This window comes from Lynx rufus, unplaced genomic scaffold, assembly GCF_022079265.1.
Source record: "Lynx rufus isolate CCGP_SWC_20201006 ecotype Redwood Valley unplaced genomic scaffold, mLynRuf1.p SCAF_2, whole genome shotgun sequence".
In the NCBI taxonomy this organism is placed as follows: Eukaryota; Metazoa; Chordata; class Mammalia; order Carnivora; family Felidae; genus Lynx; species Lynx rufus.
In genome coordinates this window covers 58937772-58956646 of record NW_025814834.1, presented here as the reverse complement: position 1 = coordinate 58956646, position 18875 = coordinate 58937772, and the positions used below count along the sequence as shown (strand labels likewise).

General features: G+C 41.6%; 1 protein-coding gene across 7 annotated transcripts in view; it reads right to left on the bottom strand.

Annotated features, from left to right (window-relative positions):
* WIPF1 (WAS/WASL interacting protein family member 1) overlaps positions 1-18875 on the bottom strand; it is an 89262-nt gene that overhangs the window by 16711 nt on the left and 53676 nt on the right. For all 7 annotated transcript variants that reach the window (XR_006962691.1, XR_006962690.1, XM_047083256.1 and 4 more), the window contains 4 exons: positions 15263-15392; positions 9386-9541; positions 5749-6522; positions 482-694 (listed from right to left, as the gene is read on the bottom strand). Coding sequence is in view for 5 of the 7 variants with exons in the window: in XM_047083256.1 (XP_046939212.1) it covers positions 482-694; positions 5749-6522; positions 9386-9541; positions 15263-15392 (1273 nt within the window). In the remaining 2 variants the exon portion in view is untranslated. The remainder of the gene's footprint in view (positions 1-481; positions 695-5748; positions 6523-9385; positions 9542-15262; positions 15393-18875) is intronic.

The window sequence follows — 18875 nt, the reverse complement described above, 5'->3', positions numbered from 1 at the left end:
GAGCTAGGGGCTAAAGTCGGAGATACCTTTTTTCCCACCAGTGGGCAAAGAAGTAACTGGGGCCCTCTCATAACAAAGGCAGGGGAAACTGGCTTATGAACTGTAAACCATGGTGCCTCTTGACTACAGCCAACTGTTGAGAAAGGTAGATAAGGTAGGTAATAAGGTAAACTACAAAAAAAATTTTTTTTTCAGAGTGAGTCCTGGGATCTTCTAGAAAGTTAACCAAAATGAGACTTTAACAAGGAGAGAGAAAAATGAACTGCCTTTTTGAAAAGTGGAGGAGGGAGGATTACTACTTTTAATTTGAAATTATAGTGGTCTCTAATGGTTACTTAGATCAGAGCAGTGCAGTGTGATAAGAATGAGGTTCACAGAAACAAGAAATGTTAATGTAAGCACACAAACAACAAACACAAATTTACCATTCAGTTGTTCCATAGCCTGAAAATGTTTCCAAGGAGTTGGGACCCCACCTTACCTTCACCTGAAGAGTCTTGGAAGCCATTTCTAATTGATGTTGATGGTGGAGGAGGGGGAGGTGCCCCAGCACCAGGCCTGTCGGGAGGAAGAGGAGGCCTAGGTCCACTCCTGGCACTATCTACTCCACTCCTGGATGGCAACTGGGGGGTGGCAGGCAGGGCCCGAGATGTGCTGCCATTTCTGCTTATTGGAGGGGGTGGTGGGAGAGGGCCTGGAACAAAAAAAAGGACAACATTTAGTGCAGTACCTTACATCCTACATTACTAACGCTATGTCACCATCAATGTGCAATTATTGAACACCTGCTGGATACATGCCCTATAATTGGAAATGGTGGAGACTTTCTAAGAGATTTTCGTCAAGCAATGAGTAAGCACATATAAACAGAACTGAACTTACATACACATGTTTGTGTATAAAGAGTGCATATTGATAGTTAAATGGCTGTTTTGGTTTTGAGACAGTACTGATACAGTTAGGTTGAGAACAGGTGATAATTAATCCATGTATACTGACAGCTGTATACTTTAAAAAACACTTTATAATCCTTTTAAATAGCTACTGAACTAGTTTCTGTGACAATTATGAAATAAACGCCATTTAAAAAAGAATTACTGGGGTGCCTGGGTGGCTCAGTCAGTTAAGCGCCCGACTTCAGCTAAGGTCGTGATCTCACAGTCTGTGAGTTCGAGCCCCACGTCAAGCTCTGTGCTGACAGCTCAGAGCCTGGAGCCTGCTTCGGATTCTGTGTCTCCCTCTCTCTCTCTGCCCCTCCCCTGCTCATGCTCTGTCTCTCTCTGTCTCAAAAATAAATAAAAACATTTAAAAAAATTTTTTAAAGAATTACAAAAAGAATAAGATAGTTATGAAGTTATTTTAGGTCTTTAGAGGGACTAGATTCTTTAAATGCACACTGGTATTGCTAATTACACACGCATGTTTCCATGATGCATACAATCTGTTTCCAGACATGTGGCATGAGGAAGCCAAATACCAATCATCCTGAGAATGGCAGGAGTTCCTTTTTGGTTCTTCCTCTTTTGGGGTGGCAGACTAACAGGGAGCAACAAACAGCTAGTCCCTGTGCATGGCTACACATGCTGGCGTAGAGCCCTGACCCTGAGCAAGCTGGTTACTACATGGAACTTAATTACTATATACCTAAGAGCACCTGATAGTCATCTCACAGCACTCTTGCCAGGAGTAAGTAGCCAAAAAATCAAATAAAAAGTACTCTTTAAGTATTTGAAACCATTTTAAAAAATTCAGTGGTATGGTAGAATCAGAAAATTTTAATTTCCTAAAAATAAAGCAAAATTCTTCTTTTTGATAATACAAAAGAAACCTCTCTTGCTTGTCCCATCTTCCAAATTCAGAGGCTATTTGGGTTATGAGTAAATGAAAAAAAAAAAAAAAAAAGAACTTGAGCATTCTGATGCAAATCAAAATGGCCTTAGTAATTATTCCTGGTCTTCAGCAGCATGCTTTGCTTGCAAGATGCTGGCATTTTATGTAAATACATGTTATAGCTCTATAAATGTAAATATCTCTTATTAACTACAGAATCAGAAACCAACTGGAGGGCCTTAAAACAAACAACCCAGCCATTGCAGGTATCCCTGCCCGAAGTCTTGGCCCAAACCCCTGATGGGGGTGAGAGGCGTGCCCAGCCCTGGCTGGCCTCTCAAGGAGTCTTCAGTGCTTTTCCCAGCAGGGTTTATTTATTGCCCCATCTGTTTGCAATTGCTGGAGTCCCAGTCAGGAGGAGATGATTTATTGGGGGGCAAGTGTCTCACATGCTGTGGGTGAACTTCACTGGTACTATCGCTACATAACTGTCACTAAATCAAACTAGATTTCCAATATTATGGGGCCTGGTGCTATTAACTTGATCAACCTGGTATCTTTCTCTCTCTTTTTTTTTAATGTAAATGTTCATGTTCCTAACTCTCCAACCTTCTAGGCCCCCTGCTCTAACCCTCGGCATGCATAACAAAAAACAGATTTCAATTTCTAATAATAAAATAATAATAATAAGCCATCATTGAATGGTACTGCGTGCTAGGGATTAAGATAACCACGATACATACTTGTCTCATTTAACTCTTACGACCCTGAGAAGTGTAGGGACAGCAAATGAGGCCTCTGATGTTGGAAGGTTAAAAAGCTCAAGTCAGGGGGCACCTGGGTGGCGCAGTCGGTTAAGCGTCCGACTTCAGCCAGGTCACGATCTCGCGGTCCGGGAGTTCGAGCCCCGCGTCGGGCTCTGGGCTGATGGCTCAGAGCCTGGAGCCTGTTTCCGGTTCTGTGTCTCCCTCTCTCTCTGCCCCTCCCCCATTCGTGCTCTGTCTCTCTCTGTCCCAAAAATAAATAAAAGTTGAAAAAAAAAAATTTAAAAAGCTCAAGTCAGGAGGCTAATGACTGCAAGAGTCTGGATTTGGCTCCAAATATGTCAAATTCTAAAGCCCACACCAAGCCAACCCACCTCTCAAAATACAGATGGTCCTTGATGACCTCTCATGGGATCCTTGTAGGAATGTAAGTTGGTAAGAATTTTCAATTTGGCAAAACCTATGAAATCTATAATTTGTCCTGAATACCTGACCAAAATATTGCATTTCAAGGATTTAATCCAAAGGAAACACATAGAAATGTGCAAAAATATTTAGATACAAGAATGTATTCCTTGCATTGTCTGCAACAGCAAAAATCTAGAGATGGTCCATATGATTAAATAAATTAAGGTACATTTGTAGGCCATTATTATGCAGCCATTAGAAGTTAGGCTGTAGAAGAATAGTTAATCCTATCAGAAAATGTTAATGAGATTGTTAAATAAAAAACAAACTATCAAATAGTATGCATAGTGTGATACTGATTTTGTAAACATATATATGCGTATATATAAATATACACACACATTTTATTTCTTTTTCTTTCTTCCTTTTTTGTTTTAGTTAAGCTCTATGCCCAACATGGGGCTTGAACTCAGGACCCCAAGTTCAGGAGTCGCATCTCTACTGACTGAGCCAGCCGGGCACCCCTATAAACCATACATTTTAAAAAGAATGAAAAGGGGCACCTGGGTGGCTGAGTTGGTTAAGCATCCAACTTTGACTCAGGTGACGATCTCGTGGTTCATGAGTTTGAGCCCCACATGGGGCTCTGTGCTGACAGCTCAGAGCCTGGAGCCTGCTTCATATTCTTGTGACACCCTCTCTCCCTGCCCCTCCTCTGTTCACGCTCTGTCTCTCAAAAAATAAATGTTAAAAAAAAAAGTTTAAAAAAAATGAAAAGATTGAAAAGATAATAAGAAATGTTACGAATGATTATTTCTGGGTGATGGTAGTGAAGGAATACAGATCATTTTTGTTGTCTTTATATTTTTCTGTATTTTCCATAATAAACAGACGTGATTTAGGTAATCAAAGGAAATAATAAATAGGGGCGCCTGAGTGGCTCAGTCAGTTAAACATCCAACTCTCGATTTCGGCTCAGGTCATGACTCACATTGGTGAGTTTGAGCCCCGCCTCGGGTTCTGTGTTGACTGTGTGGAACATACTTGGGATGCTCTGTCTTCCTCCCTCTCTGCCCCTCCCCTGCTCATGCTCTCTCTCTCTCAGAAATAAATGAACACTAAAAAAAAAAGAAAAAAAAGAAAGAAATAATAAATGTTACAGCTATCTGTCACAGCCTATCCTATTTAGGGGAAGAATGAATCTGTTGATTTGTCTATTTGGTAGAGTCATGCAGACAGCTCTTCAATCACCTTGGGGGAAAACCCGTAGTGGTTAGATAAGAAGAAAACATTGCACTTCATTCATCGGACTATCTGTTCTCGTTTGTTCTTTGAAGAATACTTAATGAGATGCCATGATGTGCAGGGATCGGATTGAAGGGACTACTAGTAGCTTTTCAGATTTGTAGCCTACTCTCTGTGGCAGAGTGGTTTCAAGTAGTGGTTCTCAGACTTCGCAGAACATTAGAGTCACTGGGGAGCCTCCAGATATCTTGATGATCTGTCTGTAACCCAGACCAATGAAACCAGAAACCGTGGGGAAGGGACCCAGGCATCCACGTTTTAAAGCTGCCCAGGTGATTCTAGAACGTGGTCATGTTCACGGACTACTGGTTTAAAGAGTGTTTATTAGGTTTTTGAGGTCACAGGGCAAAAGGTTAGCTTCTCCTGAAGAAAAATATGCCCGAGCTCTGTGCCCCGAAGTCTGGATCCTGCTTTGGATTCTGTGTCTCCCTCTCTTTCTGCCCCTCCCCAACTCACTCTGTCTCTCTCAAAAATAAGTAAACATTAAAAAAATTAGAACAAAAAAAATGCCCCATTTCCAGGCATCCTGTATATATAATAAGGTTAAATTTAAAATGTAGATGGTTCTCCTGAACCCATCAATAGCCACTGTGTAATATAAAGCACCTATTATAATTAGGAGAGAGTACAAGCTCTAGGGAATCCTCATTTCATTTCATTTCATTTCATTTCATTTCATTTCATTTCATTTCATTTCATTTCATGGTGTCTCAAAGTTCTTCCCTTAGATCAAGCTTTCTCAGCTCTGGGCAGGGCGGTGGGGGGTGGGCACAGATGAGCTTCAGAAGGGCTTTCAATCCACGAAACAGCCGGCAGATTGTGAGTTTACGCTTATGAGCATTTCTATGAACAAAGGCCTATACCTTTATCTGATTCTCCAAGGGATTAATGTGCCAGAGATGTTAACAAACAGCAAAATGGACTCTAATGTTTGTCTTTAATGAGCAGGGAGGAGGCCTCAAAGTTTGACCGATGAAGAGAGCAGTACGGGAAAAGGTCATTAGCTCTTAAATAACTGCCCTTCTTGTTGGAATAATGGGTCCCTCTTGCAGGAGGTGGGAATTTATTTGCCCAATTAAGACAGCTGAAATTCACTTTAGGAAAGGCAGGGTAGCAGAGCCATGAGCATATTTCAGAACAGAAGGTGAAGGTTCTGGTCTCTTCCAATTAACTAGCTTGTGATCATTTGACTTTGTAAGTTACTCAGTCTCCTCATCTCTAAAATGCAGACAGAAGTAGCAGCTCCCCCTCCCCGCCTTCCTCCGAGGTTTACATGAGGTCAGGATGAAATCGAACGCGATAAGCGTCACTTAAAAGATCTGAGTGGCTGGCCAGAGAGTTCACTTAAGCTTCTATTGGACTCCACTCACTTATATGAGGATTAGTGACATGGGGGCAGGCTGGGCTGTAGGAAGACAACTCACCCCAGGTGTTGCCTTACCTGATCTGCCTGGTGGGTCCCTCACTGGAGGAGGGGGTCTCTCATTGGGCGGGGGAGGAAGAGGGCCCGAACGTCCTGGTGAAGGTAAGGGGGGTGCAGACGAAGAAGTAAGGGACAGATTCCGCTGTGGGAGTCTTGGGGTTTCATCACTGCCACTGGAACCCGGAGGCAGGGGAGGAGGGCCGGGTCTGCTTGGTGGCGGAGGTGGCGGTGGGGCCTGTGAGGAGGAGGAAGGCCTCGGGGTAGAAGGCACTGGGGGCTTGCTGTTCTGAGGGGGAGGGGGTGGGACTGCCTCCCTATGGACGGAGGGCCTGTTGCCCACTGGAGGAGGCGGAGGAGGGGGTTTGTCATCCAAGGCCCTGCTGGGGGTAGGGGGCAGGGGAGGCCTGTTGGAGAAGGGTGAGGAGGAGCCTGAGGGTGTCTGGCGTATGGAGCCTCCTCCAAAAGCAGCACCTCGGTTTCCAGGGAAAGGGGGAGGAGTTGGCCCAGGGTTGGGCTGCCTGGGGGCCCCAGGCACTGGTGGGGACCCTCGGTTGTGCAGACTTGATTGAATGGGTCTTGGCGTATTAGGTACTGGAGGGGGAATGCTTTCAGGCTTTGCGCCCACGTCGGGCCTTGGGGGAGGCATTCGGTTCCTCTGAGGCTCTGGGGGACCACTTCTGTGGCCTGGGGAAGGCACAGGAAATCTCCCTGGGCCACTTGGGGGTGAGAAAGGTTTGGCAGATGTGGATCTTCCTCCCGGTGGCAAAACTGGGAGTCGGCTTCCTCCAGAATCTAAAGAACAGGAAAAAAAAAAATCCAGTTAGGAAATTAGGACACCTCCCCTTAACGAAAATCAGAGAACTAGAGTGTATTCTCAGCTACTGGAAGTCCTTTTCTAGATGCCATAAAGTACAGGTAACTATCATTTATATAAATCAGATTCTGTGTGGTCCTTCCTGGAGTCAGAAAGACTGATCCCAGGTCCCTGTGTACCTGCTACTTCCAGGTTCTACAACCTGGCAGCTTTCAAAAGGATTTTGGAGAGCTCTCTTGGCATTATGTGTGTACAAGAACCAGGAGAAAGTTGGGAAGGGTTCCGGAGAGATAGCCCTATTCATTATGAGAAGACGCTGCAGGTACATGGGATTTCTGCTAATGATTTTCTTTCTCTCCGTCCCCACCCCTGTCCTCCTGTGCCTGCACCTCTCCGCTTTGAAAAAATAACTTAGCCATGTTGGGTGAAAAATCAGTTTTCCCAATGTATAAATCTCCATATGGGTGGGCTTACCTAGTCCCTTTGAACAAAATTCCCAAGAGAAAGTGTAAAAATGTAATGGAAGAATTAGAACGGAAATAAGAAAGAACTAACACAAGAAAAAGAAACTGTCAAAGTTTAATTGAAAGACTCAACACCAGGGGTTGGTCTTGATCTGCAAAGGAGGAGGAAACTACACAAGTGTTTTTCCTTACTGAGTCAACTTCTATTTCAGCAGTGGCAGGTCAGAACAACTCTATTATATCATTAATACTAAACTTCTTCGGTTCAACAAAAGGAGCCAAAGTTATGGAAAAAATTCAAACTACCACCCCAGAATTTCTTGGAACCCAAGGTAATTCTCAAAAAATGGTTAGTCTAAAAACTTCCACCATCTCACCCATAAGCTTATTAAGGTACTAAATATTTATTGAGGACCTGCTGTATATCAGCCATTATTCTACATGCTAAAAGACAGAGGAGTAAACAAAATAGAAAAGATCCTGCTGTCCTGTGGTTTACATTCTTGTGGGGGGAGATACATAATAAGCCGGCAAACAGAAATATTTTCAGATAGTTGTAAGTATTAAAAAGAAACTAAAATAGGTTGATGAGATGGAGAGGCCAGGATAGATGGGGTGGCTGAGTGGGGATGGCTTTTTGGACAATGTCACATTTGAGCTGAGGCCAGTCATAAAAAGGTGAGGAAGAGGTGCTTTAGGCAGAGGACCAGCGGGTGCAAAGGCCCTGGGGCGGGAATGAGCTTCAAGGTGAAAAACTGAGGCCTATGTGCTTGCGGCACAGTGAACATGGAGAACCTAGCATATGGACCCTGAGTGGCCAGCAGGGGTCAGGTCATAAGGAACTTTGAAAACCAGAGGAGTTTAGGTTTTATCCAAGGCACAGTAAGAGATATTTGGATGGATTTATATACTGGAGTAACATGAACTCTAGACAGAATTTTTAATTTCAACTTTGGTACTAGAAAAAAGGTGTATTTCCCTTGACTGTGTGCTATAATTCTGTGTCACCAGCTTTTGATAAATTCTGTTGGAATTCCAAGTTCAGATTAAAGCTGCAGTTATTAGCCATGTATACATCACAGCTAGTATTCCTTATGTGGATGGTATACTATGATGATGTATACATCTGGTATACCATTTTGAGCATGAACTTAAATTCCATCTTCATTTTATTATTAAATTTTATTTATTATTTTTGAGAGAGAGAGAGAGAGAGAAAGCACGTGAGCAGGGAAGGGGCAGAGAGGATGGGGGCAGGCAGAGGATCCAAAGTGGGCTCTGTGCTGACAACAGATAGCCCAGTGTGGGGCTTGAACTCATGAACAGTGAGACCATGACCAGGGCCGAAGTCAGACACTTAACCAACTGAGCCACCCAGGCACCCCTTCATTTTCTTGTTTTATTTGCAGTTATCTTTTGCCTTAATTTCTTCACCTATTGTTAAAGTACTGAATGTCTGCATTTGTCAGCTGCCTCCTTTTTGAAGTGGGTTTTAAATAAGTGAATTTAAAGGTAAATGCAGGTCTGGCAAGATAGAATCTCTCATGTTATCAAGCCTCTTTTTCGATTTTGACCATTCAACTACTAACTAGTCAGATAACCCTGAGGATTCAGTGGCTTTATCTTCATATGATTGTGAGAATTTCATACTTTCCCAGCAGACATTAAACGATCACAGAATTAGAAAGAAAAGTCTTCCAGCATAATAAACATTAATACAGAAAGTTTTATGGTAAAATGTATCAAGCCTTATGCACTTTGCAGGGTTTTTTATTTGGTCATGACCACATTTTTCAATTTTTCTCTCTGCCGTCAGGTTCAAAGACAGTCCTGTAGGACTCATTTCCCTGTGTCCCTGCAGAGAATATTTAGAATCACTGGCCCTCAAATGCCAGATGTCTGTCATGCAAAACACCTTTTCAGATTTAGTGCAATATGTAATTATATTGCATAGAACATGCTCCATAGTGTGTTTGAAAAGTGGCCCACAAGTATTTACTATACTAGACAGCTGGGTCAGGCTACCTCACAAAGAAAGGTGAATTTGCCAGGTCACCAGGCAGACTTTCCAGGGACGGCAAGTTCCATTTGCTCCTTCTTTTTCTTCCCACTCTAGCTCACCCTTTAGAAAAGTACAAAAAAGTACAAGTTACCCCAAGGACACTGGGCAAATACTTGACAGCTCAATGGAGCTGTCTGATTTTGATTTAAAAAAAAAAAAAAGATGCTACATAGAGTCTTTTTTATAAAACAGTGTTAACATTTCAAGCCACCTAAAATGTTTGAAAGGGCACAGTGCCTGAGAAGGGCTGCCAAGCCTTCCAACCACCAAACTCTGCCTCATCTTGTTACTAAGTGAGAAAGAAACTGTCCTTACCACTCTCCCTGTTGGCTGTGGATCTCAGCTTCGGCATCCCAGCCTGGAACAGTCCTCCCAAACCAGGCGGTCCACCCCCTCCGAAACTGCCACCGCCACCGCCACCTCCGCCACCACCAAAGCCACCACTGCCACCAGCACCAGCGCCTTTGGGCTCTGCGGAAGGAAGAAAACACAGTCTCTTCACCATGTACGAAAACATCACTGGAGTCCTTCACAGCCTGAGTCCAAGTAAACAATAAACAATGAGGACCAAACTGGGAGCCAGCTCAAACTGGGCCTGTGGGGGCCTACTGGGATTTCATTAAAATGCAGGATTTTAAGGATTCACCCTACCCCTGGTCAGAAAAGGGTGGGGTTTCTGTTCACTCCAGGGCAGTCACAGGGTCCCCGGCTGGAGAATCAGTAATAGCTGATGACTTACCCCCACACCCCACCTTGGCGAGCTGCTATAGAGTTAACATCTGTATCTTATGATTTGGTAAATAAAAGAATCTTCAAAGAAAGTCCAAAGGGGGAGGGGGGAGATACAATGAGAGGTGAGAAGAAAGGAAACTGTAAAAATAGAAGAAAATAAAATATCTCATAATTTTACTCCCTGGAAATGAAGGTTATTTTGTATTTTTTCTTGTTAGTACTTATTTCTAAATACTTGTTAAGAAATTAAAAAGTTAAGTATTTTTCTTGTTAGTACTTATGTCTTGTTAGCTACTTACTAGTGCGCTTGTTAGGACGTATTCTTTCCTGTTAGTACTCTTCTATTTTATGGATTTTTTTCTTAAAATTAGGACCAGATTCACTAAAAAGCTTTTAGCCTGCTCTTTTCACTTAACACTTTTTTGTTAGCATTTCCCGTGTCATTATCTTTGAAAACATGAGTTTAAGAGACTGCATTGCGTTTTAGAACATGAATATATTGTAGTTTATTTGACCATCTACTTATTTGATGGCCTTATGGATTGATTTCAAATTTTTAATATCATAAAGCCCAACAGGAGGCTTAAACATTAAAAAAAAAATCCCTGCAATTTAAGATGGTACAAAGATTTTGTTTTATTTTACATTTATGTCCCTAAAACTGTGGAAGATTCTGAAATGGGCAAACAAACAACAGCAACAACAACAAAGAAAAAGAAAAAGATTACTAAGTATCCTGTCTAGGCTTTTGGGTTATTTTCCAGGTCTTTGAGCTAGTTTACAACTCTTTAAATTGTAGAAAACTGATAATAATTGTCCATAGAAACGTAAATTAGTTATATTCAGTGGCATGAAATTGATTACTGATGTGTTTTGCACCTATTTGTAAACTTCCCCTCTGATCTGCCTAATGAGTGTGGTACTTTGAATTCTCCTTTGAACTGGTAACATTATACTGCTTCCATCATTAATTAATGAGTTAAATGAAATATCTGACTTATGTTCTTTAAAAAATTTTTTTAATGTCTATTTATTATTTTTTTTTGAGAGAGAGAATGTGAGTAGGGGAGGGGCGCTGAGAGAGAGGGAGACACAGAGTCTGAGGCAGGTTCCAGGCTCCAAGCTGTCAGCAAAGAGCCTGATGCCGGGCTCCAACTCACAGATCCTGAGATCATGACCTGAGCCTAAGTCAGCCACTTAACTGACTGAGCCACCCAGGTGCCCTGACTTATGTTCTTTTTATATCTGTATGAGAGCCATGATTATACTCTCTTTAAAAAAGGATCTCATGACAAAATACTTATGTATGTATATCTGTATTTATGAGGTTAAACATTGTTGAAAGTTCTATCCCTGGAAAACTTTCTAGAGTAGTATATGAAATCTACAAATTAGTAGGGGAGAATTGATACTTGTATGATGTTTAGACCATCTGGAAATATGGTAGATTCTCCCATGGATTCTGGTTTACTCACTGAAGATATATAATTTTCATGATATGGGTCACATATCTTCTTGTTAGGGTTCCTTTGATACATTTTTGTTTGTTGAAATTGTTTCCCCTTTTGTAATTGGTTATCACTGGCATCAGAAAATTTCATTTGACATCTAAGAAACCATTTTGCTATATTTTCTAAATTAAAATTTATAAAACATTTATTGGATTTTTTAGTAGTTTAGACATATGGTCTGCAAATAATAAAGGTTTTGCCTCCTCTTTTCTAATAGCGGTGTATCTTATCTTAGTTCTAGTTTATCTAAGTAATAACTCTGATGACTGGACTTCTATGCAATATAAATTATTAATACTGTTAAACTAAAGACAACCACAGTTTGATTTTAATGAGCATACCTTTAATGTTTCAACTAACTATTGGTTTGAAATAGGTTTTTTTTCCCTTCTAAGTATTCACAGTCAGCAAGGATTCTCTATTTTAGGTTTTTAAGACTTTCTTGGGGGTGTCTGGGTGGCCTAGGTCATGATCTCACAATTCATCGGTTCGAGCCCCGTGTCGGGCTCCACGCTGACAGCACAGAGCCTGCTTGGGATTCTCTTTCTGCCCTGTCCCTACCCCTCAAATAAATAAACTTAAAAACAAAAACAAAAAACAACTTTCTTATGGCATGGAATTTTATCAAATGCCTATTCATGATCTGATATGGATTTGATATGATGGCTTAGTAGACTTTCTAATGTTAAAAATGAGATAAACCCTGGTCTCGGTGAATTATTCTTTTAATATACTATTGAATTAGATGTTTTTGGTTTTAATTAGTATCTTCCCATCTATGATCATAAGTCTATAATAGGGTTTCTTAACCTTGAAACCCCTGACACTTTAGGTCAGATAATTTTTTTTAAATGTTTGTTTATTTTGAGAGAGCAGAGAAGGGGCAGAGAGAGAGGGAGAGAGAATCCCAAGCAGGCTCTCTGATGTCAGTGCAGAGCCTGATGTAGGGCTTGACTTAAGACAAAATCAAGAGTTGGACACTTAACCAACTGAGCCACCCAGGAACCCCTCAGATAATTCTTTGTGGTGGGTGGCTGTGTTGTTCTCTATAGAATGTTTACAGCATCCATAGCCTCTACCCACTAGATGTCAGTAGGTACCCCTCATTCACCAAGTTGTGACAACTAAAAATGCCTCCAAACATTGCACATGTCCCCTGGGACACTGATACATAGCTTTCTTTTTGTGTTTGTGTTGCCTTGGTCAAGTCTGAGGTTAGGATCATGCTAGTCTCATTAAGTGTATCAGATAGCTCTCCATCTCTTTCTATGTTTGGGAATAATTTGTATAGCACTTGAATGAGCTGTTTCTTAAAATCTGGAAGAATTTACTCATAAAACTGTCTGGCTCTAAACCTTTTGAGAGAGAAAGTAGCCTGATAAAGTTTTCAACTTTTCTCTTGCTCAATGAAGCTTCATGAGTGAATTTTGGTAAATTTTAATTTCTTTAAGATTTTAACATGTTTTAGCATATAAATTCATCACAGCATCCTTAATTTTAGAAAACCTGCTTGAATCTCTTACTAATCTACATTCTGAGTCCTAAACTTTATTCATTTGTGTTTTCCTTTTTTCTCGATTAGATTGATCATAAGTCTGTGTAGTTCTGTATATTTTCTAGATGTAGAGCTTTCTGGGCTACCTATGGGAGCTCTGCTGATAGAAGAAATAGTCTGATAGTGAACTGATTACTTTACCTAACAAACAAAATTACAATAATAATTTCTAGAAGTGTATGCAAAATTGCTTCCATATAAAAGTACACATTTTAATTAATTTTAATTATTACCAATAATAACATCATTTAAATATTCATTAATTAATAATACATTTTAGAATATTGTATTTACATAGGATGCCTTTACATGGCACTCAAAGAGACTGGTGATCACTATCAGACATCATACATCAGTCTTCTTAACCAGAAACATTTGTGCACCTTCCAGATAGAGAAGCTGAAGTAGTTGAGAATAACTAATTGGCTCCAGGTTACTTCATTAGTAATCACACTGCAGAATAAGGCTGAATTAAGTTATAGGATGTATGGGGCACTTGGGTGGCTCAGTCAGTTAAGTGTCCAGCTCTTGATTTCAGCTCAGGTCATGATTTCATGGTTCGTGAGATTGAGCCCCGCATCGGACTCTGTACTGACAGCGTGGAGACTGCTTGGGATTCTCTCTCCCTCTCTCTCTGCCCCTCCCCTGCTTCATGCGTGCATGCTCTCTCTCTCTCAAAATAAAAATAAGTAAACTTAAAAAAAAAAGAGTTATATACAACCATGGTCCACATTTTGACATAGGACCCAGGGAAATTTCTGTTGGAAACAAATAAAAAACTATAGATGGATTTTGCCACTTGCAAAGAGCCTGTGGAACAATATAGGAGACCATTAAGTGCATGGACAACAAGGGCATGCATTGGGTTGCATCATGTGTCCACCTAGCAAAGTGCATTCATAAACATCATTGAGCAGCTGGAAAGGAGAAGAACTAATATTTATTTCCATTTAATGGGAGGAGAAGAGGACCTTGAAGAACACAATTAGTTTCCAATAGTGGATTCAGGAATAGGCACTAAACTGTGCAGTCTTCTTCAACATCAGTGGGGAATTCACATCTACCTCTCTCGAGCCCTAGGCCCCTTCCCAGAGTGGAGAGAACAACTGAACTCTGTCCCAGAGGTTGGCAGTTTGTGGAGCTCCTCTGGCCCCACAAACAGGCACCATGACTCACACAGCTTTGGACCAAGGCTTCCCAGAGATGAGTGGTGCCGGCCTCCCCTCAAGGAGAATCTCATGGTACCAATCAAGAGGACTAAGGGGTTATAAAATACCATATCAGTTTTGTGGGCATTTTGACTAAGAGGTAACTGTGTCAAGTCAAGGGTAAAATACCCCATAGTGGCTTTTGGAGATTGGTGTTCTCTCCTCTGTGACACAGAGCCTGGTAACAGAGCAACATGTAAAAGCCTTGTCTTGGCCTTCCTCTTTTCCATTTTCTCCACACCCATGTTCTCGCCTTCTTTCTTCTCTACCCATTAGGCGCTTTTCCTAGAACTTCCTCCTAAACACTTCTAATCCTTTACTTGGCTAAAATCCTGTATCACTTTCCAATGTCTACAAGGCTCCCTCTGGTGATTTTGGAAAGTCAGTCTATTTCCTATGGAGTCCAAACGGGATGTGTGTGTAGGATGTATTTTGGGGACATCTAGCTGGCAGTGGAGAGGTCTAGGAACATGAGGAGACAGTCTCGAGGCCTGGTTATTAACTACCAGTGGATTCTAGTCATGGGTACATTTTCATTCTGTTGTAAATGTTAACAGGAGCCCTGTTTGTTTATACATACCCTGCTTTGTTCTAGAAAGTATCTCAGACTTATGATGGATAGATAAGCAAAGTTGTGATCTCATTTCCTCTCTCTCTCCCAGCTCCTGAAAATCGCATCTTACACTTGAATGACACATTCCAGACCACAAAACACTTTTGCATGGTCTTGTTTGATGCTCACGGCACACCCGCGAGAGTAGCAGAACACATATTATCTCCACTTTACAACTGAAGACAGTAAGGCTCGGAGATGGTAAGGGAAGGATGTGCCAGAACTCAAACCTACGTCCTCCGATTCTAGGGCTCTTTCCATATTGCACGCTGCCTTTTGATCTGCGGTGCAAACAGTAACGGGTTAACTTCCAGAAAGTGTTGTGAATAATTCAGAGAATCGCTGCTGTGTGTGCCTTGGACAAAGAGTTATTATACTGGCTTCCTGCAGCATTAGAGGGAACCCAAGCCGGAGCTGTGGCTACACTGAGTGATACAAGTCCCTTATTTTGCTAGCTTTGCAGCTGTTGTTAACCAAAAAAAAAAAAAAAAAATCTTTCTGGAAGGGTAGGGTTGGGTTGATGGTTAGGCCATAAATCATGTATCTCCATGGAAAACAGCTTTTTTCACTTACTGTCCAGTATCGGTGCACTTCTGTCATTGGTGACAGTCTTCTTCAGTTTCTTCCCTTTGCTGATGTCAGACAGAAGGGCATTTCTCCCAGCCTGTTCGGACTTATTCAAGGTAGGCTTTTCTGTATTGGCCTAAAAGGAGAGCACGCACACTTGTATTCATCTCTTGAATTAAAAATCATGTACCACAACACTCGGTGGGGACAGCTAGAGTATTGGAAGCTTGTTATTGAGGTTCTTGGCAATAGGCTGTAAATTCTCCACAAGTTTTAGATCCGATGTCATTCTTTTTAAGACCCAGACATTTGGGAACAGATGCAGCAATAAATTACACTCATTTTTAATGCAGGAAGAGTCAGTCCCTGATAAAAGTCTCTAAAAATTCAGACCACAGTCTGGCCGTAACCAACGGAGCCAGGGATGGATGCGAAAAGACGAGAAGGGAATTTTAAGTCTAAGAGGATTCTGCTGGATACTACGAGGCTTCACCCTCCAGAACGTGCCCTGAAGATCAGCTTCTCCTTCACATCTTTTAGAGCTAACCTGATGCAAGGGGCAAATGGTCTCTAGCACAGAGGGTCAGCTCTTTGTTCTTTAAATCCACCAAAGTTTTAGAAAATAATTCCCTCTCTCTACATTGCCGAAGACTTTTTTTTTTCTTTTTAATTTAAGCCAGACCTGAGGTGTATTTTACATGTAGTAAAATCACTCTTTTAGTGTAGAGTTCCACCAGTTTGACAACCATACACAGTCATGTAACCATCACCACAATGAAGATACCGAACATGCCCATAATCCCAAAAAGTTCCCAGAAGTCCCTTGCCGGAGGTGTTTCTAATGTCCAATCCCTTTGAAAGCTTGGCTCACAGAGATTGCAGGGTGGACAAAGGTGGTGGTTTAAAACGTTTAGGTATTTTCTCCCTTTTCCAGAATTCCTAGGAAAGATTCTCGCTGTGAAATTGAGATCTCACTTTCTCAGGGTTATTTGATGGAGTGGGGACACGAGAAGCCCAGCACACAGGACTTGGAAGTAGGCATGTGCCTGTGTCTGCCACATGTAGAAACTGGCTTGGTCTGGCCTGGCCCCAGGGACACTTGGCTTCCCCAAACCCAAAGGTCCTTCCAGCAGACCTGAGAGACCTTCTAGGTTGGCCCCGGCCCTTCTTGAAGGATCTGACTCCAGAGGAGCCAGCGAGGGGCACAAGAGGTAAAGCTGGGGCATTTTAGCTGGAGCCCTCACCCAGCGATTTAGTATCAGAGTCGGAGGCAGAGGGAAAGCTTAGGAAAACCCGGAAGCAGGCTACATGGAATCTCTGTGTTAAGCTGGAAGGGTCTTGAAATAATTACAGAGTACTATTTGCTCATAATAACAGCAGTTATCATTTACATAGTTTTTCCCCCGGGCCAGGCACTGCTTTTAGAACTTTTATGTGTATTAATTCATTTGGTCCTCATCAACCCTGTGAGTCATTATTTCCATTTTACGGACAAGGAAATAGAGGCACAGGGAGGTGGAATCATTTGCCCCAGTCACCCAGCTAGTCAGAGGGGGAGGAGGTAGGATTCAAAAACCCTGGCTGTCTGACCCCACAGCCTTCCCTGTAACTTGGCAGAAGGGTAAATGTGGGATCAACAAATGCCCCTTTGCCCAAATTGGGGAGATGCTGTTAAAAGGCACAAAATCAAACTACAAGATGAATACATCCTGGAGATCTACTGTACAGCACAGTGATTACAGTTAACAATACTGTATTATAAGCTTCAAAGTTGCTAAGAGACTAGGTTTTAAATGTTTTCACCTAAAAAAAAGGAATGATAATTATGTGATGTGAAAGAGAGGCCAGCTAAAGCTAAGGTTGCAATTACACCGCAATACATAACTGTAGCAAATCAACCCCTTGTATGACTTAAACGTACACAACGTTCCTCGCCAGTTATATATCTCAGTTAAAAAAATAACAAAGTGCCCCTTCCCCACCTGCCTCCAACACACCCCTGAAGCAAGCCTGTTAACAGCAGCTTCTCAGCGCTCCTTTCCAGATGTGCTTTTTACGTGTACAGTTCACTTTTGCTAATGGAGTCACCTTCCATTCCTCTGAAACTTTTTTTCAACTCAACAACACATCTTGGAAAGAACTATTATTTATTTATTTATTAAAAACATTTTTTTAAATGTTTATTTGTTTTAGATAGAGAATATGAGCAGGGGAGGGACAGAGAGACAGAGGGAGACACAGAATCTGAAGCAGGCTCCAGGCTTTGAGCTGTCAGCACAGAGCCTGATGTGGAGCTCGAACCCACAAACTGCATGATCATGACCTGAGCTGAAGTCGGACGCTTATTAACCAACTGAGCCATCCAGGTTCCCTTTAGAAAGAACTTTTAAAATTCCCTGTCTTCATTTTAAGGATGAAAAAAAAAAAAAAAACAACAAAAAACAATCTGAGGCCCAGAGAGGTTAAGCACTGGCTCTCTTACCACCTTGGGGTCAGCAATTTTCACCGGCCTCCTGTTATGCCTCCGAATTTATCTTGGTGCCCAACCTCCTTGGGTGCTACTTCTGCAGTCAAGAACCCTTAACTGAACTGTCCCACTAGACAGTGCCCCAGGATGGCCACTAACCCCCCTTTCCCTTTGCTCATCTCTATATCCGATTTCTTTAGGATCTTGCTTTCAGTCACAGAATAATGGATGGAAATGAGTTAATAGGATACATTTCAGTCACTCTGGTACAACTTGTATAACTTGTGTATCTTCTCAGCTACCTGTATTATTTATTTAGTATTTTTCATTAAGTCAGTCCACTATACTATTATACTATTTTTCAGGTGAATATTTTCTTTTAAATTAACTCACTATTAAACCCTCAGTTTGATGTGCTAGTTATAATTTTTAGAACATGCATTAAAATCATTACATGAGCATTAAAATAAAAAAAAAATAATCACGTACTTACCCAGCTAGTGGTATAAAACCACTCTTTTGGGGAAATACAGATAAACAAGCCTGCTATGTTAGCCAGATCAGAACTTTTCAAACTTCTCTGAGTGAGGGACCAGTTAAAAAAAAATTTTTTTTTTCCAATGCATCTTGGACTGAAACTTTTGTAACAATTAATTTGTAGAAACATGAATTAGTTAAAACAAGAGACACACAACAGACACAATACTATTGTCAAATTGCTGTGTATCTTCATGCTTACTCTCAATTTCTGTAACTATCTCCTTGGGGCCCCTAACCAGCAGTCAGAGGACCACACTGAGTAGCAACAAGCCAACTAATTGTTCTTCCAACTAGGTTCCAGCTTCAGATGGACTCTGTAAATGTGTCCTGTGGAAGCCTGGGCAAGAGACTTTTCCTCCCCGAGCCTCAGTTTCCTCAAATGAGAAATGAAGGACCCATCACTGTGAGGCTCCTTAGTGGGGAGGAAGCCTCACAAGCTGAGGGAGTTAATGGGGCGATGGGGTGTGTCTGTGAACCTTTCTGTATCACCACGTGGAGGGCTACCGGTTTCCTGTAAGAGGGTGCACTAATTTCTGAGGACAGGTCTATCAAGAGATGAGGAGGAGCCCAGTGAAGATATTCCATTGGAAAGTGGACATTTAAATGCAAGGA